We start from the raw sequence: 12,394 nt of genomic DNA on the forward strand, positions 1-12,394 counted from the left end.
TTTACAGTAAATAATATATGCATTGCTTTAAATTTTAAACTGGGATTATTTTGTTATTCAATGTAACAATATATCCATAGCAGAACCTTTTGTTAACTTCAGATAAATCTGATAACTTTAGATGAATTTGATTTTGTATTGGAATACATCTTATAATATTGACATCTGATATCTATTTGTTTAGCTGGATGGCATAGGTGATGGATATTGGTGGTAGGTAAAATTGAATTCCCAGGTTTAATAAAAGATTCCATAAGGTTTGAGCTAACTTTCACTCTCTTACCTGTTGACAAGAGAAAATTGTTTTCAGATCAATTTTGTAGGAAACTTCTACAAGTGACCTGAGTTGGAGAAGAACAGACCAGACCCACGGGACTGCATCAGACATATCTAGAGGAAGGGAGACATCTACTTTTTCCTTTGCATCTTTTATCTGTAAGGTATATTTATCAAAGGGGCCTGCCCTCTTTTATTTTGTCAAAATTATTACAGGAGATTGCTGCCTTTGATTTTCCATGTTGCCATCCATTTTCCCTTTCATATTGTCTTCCCTCATAAGTCTCAAGAAATCCTTGATAAAGTCTTTGTCTTTGATCTAAAGGAGATGGCCAAATGACCATTCTTTTTAATACTGTGTTGGCATTGTTAATAAAATGATTGTCTTCCTTCAACCCCCCAAAAGAAATGACTCACCTTTCCTTCTGTTTTCTGAATGGAATCAGTCTGTTCTGTTTTCTAAGTTGTGATGTTTGTGTGTTGAGCAAATTAGGCTCCCTCTCACTCTACCATCTTGATTCCACTGCATAATTTCTAATTTGATCAAAATGGAAAGATATATGGTATATTCAAAAGAATGCCAGATTTAGAAGCAAGATACCTGGATTTAAATCACAGCTCTACTACTTTCCTTTTTGATCTTGAGGAAGCTATATCACATCTCTTTGGCACATAGGTGCACAGTGGATAAAGCACTGTCTGATTCAGAAAGGCTTGATTCAAATCCATCCTTACCTTAGAGTCCTTATTTGTAAAATGGAGACTAAAAATAGCTCCTTTTGTCATAGAACAAATAAGATAACATTTGTAAAGTGCTTAATACAGTGCCTAGCACATAGTGGACAATAAAGACTTGTCTCTTTCCTCTTTTTCCTCATCTATAAGATGTGGGAGGGGGTGGTGATCTGGTCAATATTACTTTTAAGATCTTTTCTAACTTTAAATATTAATGACCCCCTAAAATATGACATAATGTACATTAATTTAGCAAGTAAAATAAGACATAAAACCTCTTTCTTTTCTTCTTTTCCATATGTGATGTTTTTTGATACCATATTAAATTACCACATTTATATTTGGAATATATTTTAACTCTTAAGAAAAGCAACACCATACATCAAACCATTGTACTGTATTGCTTTTTATTCAGTTAAAACACATACAGACTTCATTATCAACATATATGTGTATATATATGTATATATACACACATTTATAAATATATTTAACAAAGCACAACAGAGAGTGCTTTTCTAGAATATTTATTTGATTTTGTGAAATACAAGGTTAAAAACCATAATGCACTGAATTTCTACATCATCTTTCTGGTCTTCAAACTTCTCAGCAATATGTATGTATATGTAAATTATATACATGCACAAGACTTGGGGAAAATATTACATAGTCAAAAAGCTTGGCAATGAAATGCCATGTAGGAAAAGCTCTAGCTATGAATAAGTACAAAATTAGTTAAAATACTCTTTAGTCCATTATGGCTTTGCATAATTATTAGAGGAAGAAAATTTAAGATATTTCTTGATAAAGGCACTTTGAGAGCAGTAATAAAATACTTCTTTGAACTTAATTTAGTCCAAATATTCTTATTCCTTTTTTTTACATTTCTGCCTAGACTGGTACAATGTCCTAAAGGCAGCTGTAATGAAGAAAAATAGTTAACATTTTAATACAAATATGAAAAATTATGAAAACATGAAAAAAATACATACACCTCTTGAAATAGCTTTTGGTCCACATGAAACAAAAAACAGTACTGGGACTGCAGTGTTTCATTTAATATTAAACAAACAATAAAACCCAACCCCTTCACAAAAATGATGTGTTCTAGTTCCAGTGTGAGATTTGTCTCAAACTACAGACTTCCCCCTACCCCATCCCCCCCAAAATATAACTTTAAGTCCCATCGGATCTGTTTTAACTGAAAAGCTGCCATCATATAATTTACTTGGAGTACTATTTTGATGTGGTGGCAGGGAACACCCAGAATGCAGTCAAATCTATAGTTCAGTATCTCGATATCTGGCTGGTTGTCCATAATATCCACGCTTGGAATGTTCTGACAGCTGCTGGCGGTATTCTTCTTCTTCAATGTCACTGTTGTAACTTCCCCTAGATTCCTGGTATGGTCTGGAAGGTAGTTTTTGAGGTTCAGGGGGTCTAGAACTAACAAATTAAGTATTAGTTATACAATCCAAACACTTTGTCTCTCTTTAAATCAAGGCTTATTAACCATTTGAGGGACTATTGTTGTTGCTAGTATCATGGACCCCTGAGCAATCTCATGAAACCTGTGGGCTATTTCTTAGAATGATATTTATTGCATCTATTCATAATGAAAAGAGGTGCTAGGGCAGCTAGATGGCTCAGTGGAAAGAGCACCAGCCCTGAAGTCAGGGGACCTGAGTTCAAATTTGGCCTCAAACACTTAACACTTCTTAGCTGTATGACCCTGGGCAAGTCACTTAAACCAAATGCCTCCCCCCCTCCCCTCCCAAAAAAGGAAGGTGAAAAGAGGTGCTAAATTTCAATTAGAGATTAGTGACTAAAGGTATCATCTCCTCCCCACCCCCAATCTAAATTTATGGAATCCTTGGTAGTTTGTGGACTTTAATTTTAAAATCCCTGCTTAAAACAGTGGTAGCAGTATAACAAAGAAGAGTTAAATCATAAAAGGAATGCCATTTTAAATTCATTTCTTGAAAGGGTAAGCAGAGGTAATTTTTTTCTGAATAAATTAGGGATTATTTCTAATCCCATCTAAGGTTAATATGAGAAAATAGGTAAATTCTTTGGGGAAGATGTATCTAAAGCACTAATTCAGTCAAGTTTTGCTTTCATCTTGGTGAATTAGGGTTGGGACTTTATATTCTGTGACAAGTTTTTCTGCTATGGAGTATGCAGATCTGATTCACACTAGGGAGGATGAACTGCCAGTTTCAATTACCCATGTCAGTGCTCTCATTTATTGAGAATGATTATTCAGATGAGTATGCTACACATTTTCTAATTAGTAAAGAAGTACTTTATAAACACTAGTCCACTAAGTTTTATAACTCCATTTAGAAACAAGCATTTTAGCAAACGAGTTCTAATTTTACAGGTGACAGAATAGAGATCTCAAAAGGCTTACACAGAAATCACAGAAGAAAATCCTATAAAAATATACTCTGATTTAGGAATTTCTTTGTTCTTGTGCTATTCATTCCATTGTCATTCAAATATGATTTCTCTCAAATAGCTCACTTAACATTTCAGTTGTCCCACTGGGAAATAAATAAGTGAATTTTCAAGATATTCACAGAAATATTTGACATCTCCCTTGTCCTCTAAAATTTTTATTTTAGTTAGTCAGGAACCAATTGGCAAACTTGGATTTCTCTGGTATTCAGAGAACAGTAGAAAGAAGAGACTTTTTGAGCCATAAATCTTTATGGAAGATAACATGGCTTCAGGGAAATGACAAACAGACTTTCCACCTTACCTTGTGACCTGGGATGTGCTGGGATCTGGTTTTGGTGCTTTGATGGGGACAGCATAGATATCAGGATGCTTCTGAGCAATTTCAAGCTGTGATGAAAGATGAAGGTGTTAGAAAATTGACCAATGAACCTGAAGGGAGCCCATGCTTTCCTTCCTTTCTGCTTCCATTACCCAGAGTGACCATCAAATTGATATCTGATGAGAAAGAGTTCTATTATTAATTTATAGGAAAAGAACAAAAATGGATAAGGTTATTCCATACTTGTCACTGGATATAAACCATCCCACATTTTTCACCTCCCTTGGGTTCAGTTTCCATATTTAAAATGTGAGTGTTAGGCTAATGAAATTCTGTGATTCCTTGTAGTTCTAGACCCATGTTCCTATGATGAGTGGCTTATATCCAGGAACAACTGAAATGTCATTGTGAGTGAAATGTCACTGTGAATGAAATGTCAAATGCAAAAGATATCCAGAAGCATTCATGCTTATCTGTGACTGATTGATAATGACAGGCATAATCCACTAAGCAAAAGCCTCCAAGACTTTTTATTTAGCAGTAAGAAAATATTATTTTCAGTAACAAAGCTTTTTGACAGTTCAAACTTCAAACACTCAATAATGTAAATTTAACTTTAGAGAAAATGTTTTACCTCATCTCTAACACTAAAATGAAACCAATATGCCAATATACACAATTTATTCAAGTGATCATAGGATTTCACACAACCAATAAAATAATCCAAGCAGGTTTTATTTTTCAAATATATCTTACCCTTGCATTCTGTGCTTCTTGAAGTTCTTGCATTCTCTGTATTCTTGCCTTGTGATCCATCTTCTCAAATATTTTAACTTTGCCAAGAACTGACTTTGGAGTATTGTCTGTTTCTTCCCCATTTCCTTCATCCTCCTCCTTTTCTTGGGATGGGAAAACAGAAGGCTTCAAGATAGAACGTCCAAAGGCAGGTTTCAGAGGAACAGGTGGAGCATATGTTTTAGTGGCTGCCCCGGGAATTTCATTATTGGCAGTAACAGAGTTGTTTGTCTTGTATTCATGGGATTTATATATGTCAAAGGATTCATCTTTGTTTTGGAGTTTGGCCTACAGATAGCAAAAACAGATTTAGCTTGAGTTTTCATCATAGGAGCGTGTGTCTAGAATTACAAGGAACCACAGAATTTCATTAGCCTAACACCCACATTTTAAATATGGAAACTGAACGCAAGGGAGGTGTAAGTGGCCAATGCCATAAAAATAGTAAGAGCGAAGAGATAAAATTTAAATCCAGGTCATAGGATCAATATACTGAACTGGAAGGGACCTTAGAAGACCAAGTAATCCAATATTTTTATTTTACAGAGAAGGAAACAGAGGCTTAAAGATATTATGTGATTTGCCAAAGGTACATATCTAATAAATAGAAGACTGAGGATTTGAATTTAGCATCAGTGATCATTCCAACAGAACATGATCTGTATCTAAAATGAGTGGGTTATATAGCATATTCTTGGTATCTGTTTCTGCAGACATTCTGATCTTGGTATTTCAAGTATTCCAAAATAGGAAGGTAAATGGATTCAGCATATCCTTTTCTTTTCTAGAAGGATAATCTCATAACATTTCAAAGAAAACCAAGTTAGACTAGATGGTCCAAGTCTAGATGCAAACTGTAAGACTAATCCTAAAACTGACAGTAGGATATTGGGGCATCAGACTTCCTGTTTGAGTCCATTTGATTCCAGAATAGCTGATAGTTTTTAATTAACAGCATGTTGCAGAAGTCATTAATGTTCTTGATCAAGGCAAAAATTTTCTCACTTCTTCCCTATATTCTAAAAAATACCAATGTACTAAATTAAAGGGAAAATTTTTTATTAGAATAAAAATAAGTTGTTTATGAAAGAAATAGTTTCGATTTGTGGTTAGAGAGATGTCAGATGATATAAGTGTGCATTGCCTTGTATTTATTCTGGGCTCCTCTATACTTCATAAGTTAGTTTAGGTACAGACAATTAGTCACAAAAAAATTTCTGAGAATAGCCAACTCCTAAAATGTAGACAGAGAGTTGTCATTTGATAGAAAAATACAGATATTTAGCTTTAATTCCAAGTTTCCAATATTTCTAACAATAATGTGAAAGATTAAAGACCCTAATAATTAAAGGCCCAACATTTCCTTTCTTTAGAGTACTATTCTTATATTTTTCATTTCCTAATGTTGAGCTCCCCATAGGCTAAAATAAAAATAAAACCTAATACAGTGTTTTAAAGCTTACATGTTATATAAAAACACACATACAGAGAGTGATTTGATATGTTATAAGTATAATAAAGGCTAAAAGTGGTCCAGTAAATAAGAGTGCTGGCCCTGGAATTAAAAGGACCTGAATTCAAATCTGACATTAGACAACCTGCAACTCTGGGAAAATTATTTAACGTCATTTGCTTAGTTTAACTCACCTGCATAATGAACCACGGAAGGAAATAAGGCAAACTAATTATCTTTGTCAAGAAAACCCTACTAAGGTCACAAAGAGTTGGACATGACTGAAAAAACAGTATTTAATAAAATAATCTCACTTGAGACTTGCAATAATATTCTAATTTCTACAAGGTATTATTAATTCTATTTTTTCAGCTAAAAAAGTTGAATTCCCAATTCAAAGTCTAAAGCTTAATCCAATATGTTAAACTCACTTTTAATCTTAGGAAAAAAAGAAGTAGGTTTTTATTCTTATTATAGAACATGTGGCTGAGATAAAGATGCCATACTGGGGGAAAAAAAAGTTTCCCATGAACATACCTTTGGTGGCTCAGGCTTGAATGCTGGAGGTGGGCTATTATCCCTAAGTTGGTCTCTACTAGCAGCCCTCTTTATCTGACCTCTTGGCTCTGGGCTGGGTTTCCGTATGTTCTACAAGAGATAAAGGTTTATACAACAAGAACATCAATGCAGAGGCTTAAGTGACAGCTTTTCTTACTTCCTGGGATGTTGTCTATTTTGTCTTGGGCTTACTTAAGTACAGGCTTGAATCTAATAGGCTTAAAATTTTTTGAATCAACAATTTAAGTAAAAATTTGATTATTTCAACTTTTTATTTGTTCTAAACCAGTGAATTAATGAGTGGAGCAAAATCTCTCCACTTTATAATTTATATACTCTTAAAAAACTGCCTGCGGCACCAAGAAGTTAAATGACTGGCACACAAGATTTTGAACCTGGGCATTAATCTTCCTGAATTCAGGGTTAACACTTCGATCTATCTTCTGTTCCACAGAATGTCTATTATTGTTACAACCTAATGTTACTATTTCTGAAGTTTATCTAATAAATAGTATAATAAAACTCATAAAAACTAAAGATTTTTTTCTCTAAAACTCCTCTTTGTAGTTTTATGTAGCTGTTTTAGGAAGGGCGGCCTTTTTTCACTCAATTTTATTTTCCCTTTTCATTTAATAAATAGCAAATTCATATGTTTCATTCATTAAAAGCAATAATAGAACAAAAGCAGCAGTAGTTATACATACAAACATAACATCATTTGCATAGGTCAATGTATGTGCAAAGCATATGCATAGTATATGTACATGCATGTATTATGTGTATATATACATACATTAATCATAATTAAAAAATCAAAATAGAGGAAGCTGATTGGAGAGATGGAACCAAATAACAAACATGAAATCCATACTAAAGCAATATTAAAAAGGAACATTAAACTATTGAGAATTCATAGCACTGCAAATGGCTACCTAGATTAGCAATGGATGTATTTAGTTTACTAATAAATGATTATCAAAACTCTTACTGTTGAAGTAAATAAATAAAGTGAGGAAAGAAGAAAGACAAATAAGAAAATCATCACTTATTTTACAGGATTTTTTTTCCTGCCCACTGACCAAATTGCTAGTGGGTTTCTTACCTCTTCATGTTGCACTGGTTCAGATGAACGGGTAATTGAAGAAACTTGAGGCTCCTCTGCTGGTTCATCAAGTTCATTATCAGTATATGCACCTCCCTCTCCATCTGTATCTTCAAAGTCGCTGATCAAGCGACTGTCACAGCTCAGATAGTCAGCACCCATAGCAGTTAAGTAGGACATCCGGTCATCCATATCATCATCCATCCCTTCCAACTTAGGATGTAGAAAAGGAAAGGATTTTGTGGAGTTAGTAAAGTTTGTCAATAATATTGAAAGTTAATGCTGAAAATTCATTTAAAGGTGACAAAGTAGACCTGTCTTTTAAAATGGATTTTTTTTTGATGGAGTAAAAACATCATAGCTACCTTTTAAATTTTAAATATTTTTAAAATTTTAATATTGCATTTTAATGATTCTCCTTTTGGATTTTAATATTGACTACAATCTTCAGTTCTATTCTTAGGCATAAACTAATTTCCTTCAGCTGATCTACTTCAATTCAATCTGCACATCATCTAGAGAAGTCTTTTGAAGTGACTAATTGCTCAAAAATTTCAACACCTCTTATCTACTAAATCAAGCTTAAATTTCAAGGCATTCATGACCCTGTATAATGTAGCTCCAAAATGCCCTTTTTGAAATTCCCCAACTAGAGTTGATAATCATTTTCTAGAAATTATTCTAGTTAATCATTTTCTATAAATGAATAGCGTCATCTGATTATGTGATTTTATTCATGTTTGCTCTACCTTTACCTTTGTCTCTTTGTACGACATATTCATCTATCAAAATGTAGTCAACTCATTCCTTGTAGCCTAGCTCAAATTTTTTTTTGACTCCATTTTAGTACCAAGTTTGTGTAACATTTGTATGAAACTTATTTATTACATATTGCCTTATATTGTAGCTATTATTCTGTAAGCCTTATATCTCCTTCTTACTAAATTTAAGTTTTTAGAAGGCTGAAATCAATTATACACAACTTTTCATCTCACATAAAAGCTAACTAGTGGATGCAAACTAAATGCTAACTAATGGATGACTCATTTACATTTGCTGCCTGAATAATGACATCTAGAAAATTAATATAGTTATGGAACTTTAATGTCAATCATAAGACCTAAAAATAACAAAGACTTTCAACTATAATTAAATTAACAACAATGTATCTCAAGTACAACATAATTGCACCAGAGAATTCCAGGACAAGAAGTCATACAGTTAACAATGGCAGTTGAGGGAGAAACTTCCAGCGAATGGGGAAAGCCATAAGAGCAACTTCCTTTTAAACAAAATTATTTTATTTTTCCCCAATTACATATAAAATTACATATAATTTTTAACATTCATTTTCAAAAAATTTTGAGTTCTAATTTTTCTCCCTCCCCTCCTAAATAGTTTATTTGATAGATATAGATTTGATATATGTACAATCACAAAAAACATATGTCTATATTAGTCATGTTGTAAAAGAACAAATAGAACAACAACAAAAAAAAAATTACAAAAAATAGAGTGAAAAATAGTATGCTTCAATCTGCACAGAGATTCCATCAGTTCTTTCTCTGGATGTGGGTGGCATTTTTCAATAAGACTTTTGGAATTGTCTTGAATCACTAAATAGCTAAGTCATTCACAGCTGATCATCATACTAATAATACTCTGTACAACAATCTCTTGGTTCTGTTCACTAAACAACAGTTCATGTAAGTCTTGCCAAGTTTTTCTGAAGTATGTCTACTCCTCCTTTCTTTTTAAAAGCCCCATTGAAATTCAAGTCTCCAGTCTTTTTCCTTTTTTCATCATTATCCCTTCAGCCTTTAGGCTTTTTTGGGGGCAGCTCTTTCAGTAGCTTCCCTTTAGCTTGTCTGCTACCTTCTCTATCTCCCCTTCTTATGAAAATTGACTTGGATCTACATATATATATATATATATATATATATATATATATATATATTCTTGATTAAAGTTATTGATGGACTCTTTTAAAAGAAAATTATTACTTGGCTGTTGGTTATTTTCATATAAACAAAATATTTCTGTTTGTGTGTATTTGATATGTTTTTGTTTTTTCTTAGGAGGAAGGGAGGTCTTGCTGATTCCCAGAAAAAAATTGGTAAGGTTTAGGCAGGATGAAATTTTACTTTCTTGTAAGGACTACATTTTTCTTTTGAAGTAACCTCTCTCTAGGGGGCAGATATGAGGGGCAGCTAGGTGTCGCAGTGGATAGAGCACCAGCCCTGAATTCAGGAGGACCCAAGAGAGAGGTTACATATGACTAGAAGTTTAAAAAGTTTAGAAAGCAATGAAATTAATTATTTAAAAAGAAGTTAAATAATAGCCTTATTTGGAGTAGATGAGTGAGGCTAGTTATAAAATCTCTTTTGATAAAAGTATTTTAAACTAGTATTGCTTCTGATGAGAGAGGTTACTTCATTCCCCCCCTCCCCCCTCCTGAGGCTGGGGTTAAGTGACTTGCCCAGGGTCACACAGCTAGGAAGTGTTAAGTGTCTGAGACCAGATTTGAACTTGGGTCCTATGTAATGGAATGTAGATTTTATAACTAGCCTCACTCATCTACTCCAAATAAGGCTATTATTTAACTTCTTTTTAAATAATTAATTTCATTGCTTTTTAAACTTCTAGTCATATGTTTTAAAAATTATTTTCATCAGCATTTTTTTTCATTTCCAAGTTCTCCCTGTCTCACAAAAACTATACTCTGACTTGGATATAAGGGAATTTTAACACAACTTTTTAACTTAAAAATAAAAAAGTGTGTATAGGATTTCTATATATTTTAGGTGACTATCTTTGTTCCTACTTGTTGAAAAGAGATTTGTTAAATTCAGAACTGTGCTAACAGATGTTTAATTCAATTTTTTGGAAATAGGTTTATAACATTATTATTTTGTTTAGGATTCTGAAAGAAAGAATTGGATAGAGTTATAGGACATCTTTTTTACATACCTTTCCTTCTGATACCCAAACTGCTTCTCCTTGCTGCTGTTGAATTAAATCTTTTAAGCTGCCAAACCAGCTGTCATTAGCTGAATTGAGATTGACTGTACCTATTGAAAAGAAAACATTTTCGTACAAGACCATATTTCTCTAACAAAAGATAGTTTACTTAAAATGTTGTTATTCCATCAGTTCTGTCCTATACATAACAAAAACTAGCATTTAACATATGCAAAAATTTTATATATGTTACCTCATTTGATCCTCATAACAGTCCTTTGTGAGGGCTATTATTACCCTCCTTCTCAAAAAACAAGAGTAAGGTAGAAAGTGATTTTATAATCATTTTTATAATTTGTAATTAAATAAGTAGTTTACACCTCAAGTAATTGTTTAAAGCAGGATTTGGGGCTATGTCCAGTGCTTTATCCTGAGTCACTTATGAGTGGCTATATTAAAAAATGTTAGTGATTCTTCTAATATCAGACACAGAATAAAATTAGTTAAAATGATAAGCATCATAGATTTAAAAGAAACTCTGGGTCATATTAAATTCAGCCCTCTCAATTTGCATATGCTGTAACTTTGACCTAAGTGATAAAATTTGTGAAGTTGGGATTCAAACCCAGGTTCTCTTATTCCAAATCCTTTTTTATTTTTTGGTCAGGAAATTTTATTTGTGGATTTCCTATTGACATTTCTATTTCAGAAAAGGTTTTTGAAAACATTTATCATTAACAAATGTAATTACATGTTTTCAAAATCACAAAATATTAGGTATGTTATAGATAAGGTATCTTAAAAAGATTATACCGTAATGCTTACTTGTCTATATAAAACAATGGCATGTTTTATTAATATGCCTATCCAATTTAACAGAATATAGGGGAACTCCCTTCATAAAAATCTCAACAACTTTCTAAAGTCTAGCCTTCACAGCTTTGTTTGAGGCCCAAATTACATTCAGTAATTTGCCCATGCTGAATAAATGTTAGAGCTAAATTGTGACCTCAGCACTTTCTGATGCCAACTCTATCACTATCCACTGTCCATACTGCTTCTTCTACTTAACCTTTATATAGCACTTTAAGGTTTTTGTAAGATTTTAGAATCATTATTATATCATTTCATGGTGGAGCAAGTATGAGGTTCAAATTTTGGATTCTGCTGCTGAGATTTCTTAAGTGTGCGAACACTAAGGGTACATCACAACCTCTTTGAGCCTTGGTTTCTTCACCTATACCATTCAAGATATTAACAGAATCTCCTTCACAGAAGTGTTGTGAGGACCAAAATGAGAAATGAAAAGAAGTCAGATTTAATGCACCAAGCATGACCTTAAAATACTTGTCAATTCCCTTGCCTGTGCCTGGATTACCCATAGCTAGGCTGCTTTAACAACTGTAAGCCAAAGGATTTATGAGCTATTGCCACTCACTCTGAGTTGGTGGGTATTCAGAGAACATAAACAAGTAATCCTGATTAAAGTATAATCTTCAAAATACAATTCAGAAGAGGGGCAGCTAAATGGTCAATTGAATAGACCTGGAGTCAGGAAAACCTGAGTTCAAATGCAACCTCACATATTTGATGTTTGCTAGCTTTGTAACTCTGGGCAAGTCGCTTAACCCCAACTGCCTTATGAAGATCCTCTAGTTAAAAAAAATAAATTCAAAAATGCTTTCTAAGTTAAAAAAATGTTTTGATCATCTGTAGAGTTTTAGAATATCCA

General features: G+C 33.1%; 1 protein-coding gene across 3 annotated transcripts in view; it reads right to left on the bottom strand.

Annotated features, from left to right (window-relative positions):
* Nucleotides 1-1,401: 1,401 nt before the first annotated feature.
* Nucleotides 1,402-12,394, bottom strand: part of TJP2 (tight junction protein 2) — a 143,198-nt gene continuing 132,205 nt past the window's right edge. For all 3 annotated transcript variants that reach the window (XM_074280731.1, XM_074280730.1, XM_074280729.1), the window contains 6 exons: nt 10,672-10,772; nt 7,702-7,914; nt 6,579-6,689; nt 4,550-4,876; nt 3,776-3,861; nt 1,402-2,457 (listed from right to left, as the gene is read on the bottom strand). In XM_074280731.1, the coding sequence (XP_074136832.1) occupies nt 2,292-2,457; nt 3,776-3,861; nt 4,550-4,876; nt 6,579-6,689; nt 7,702-7,914; nt 10,672-10,772 (1,004 nt within the window). In that variant the 3' untranslated portion in view covers nt 1,402-2,291. The remainder of the gene's footprint in view (nt 2,458-3,775; nt 3,862-4,549; nt 4,877-6,578; nt 6,690-7,701; nt 7,915-10,671; nt 10,773-12,394) is intronic.

The sequence above is a fragment of the Sminthopsis crassicaudata genome, chromosome 1, assembly GCF_048593235.1.
Source record: "Sminthopsis crassicaudata isolate SCR6 chromosome 1, ASM4859323v1, whole genome shotgun sequence".
NCBI classification, from domain to species: Eukaryota; Metazoa; Chordata; class Mammalia; order Dasyuromorphia; family Dasyuridae; genus Sminthopsis; species Sminthopsis crassicaudata.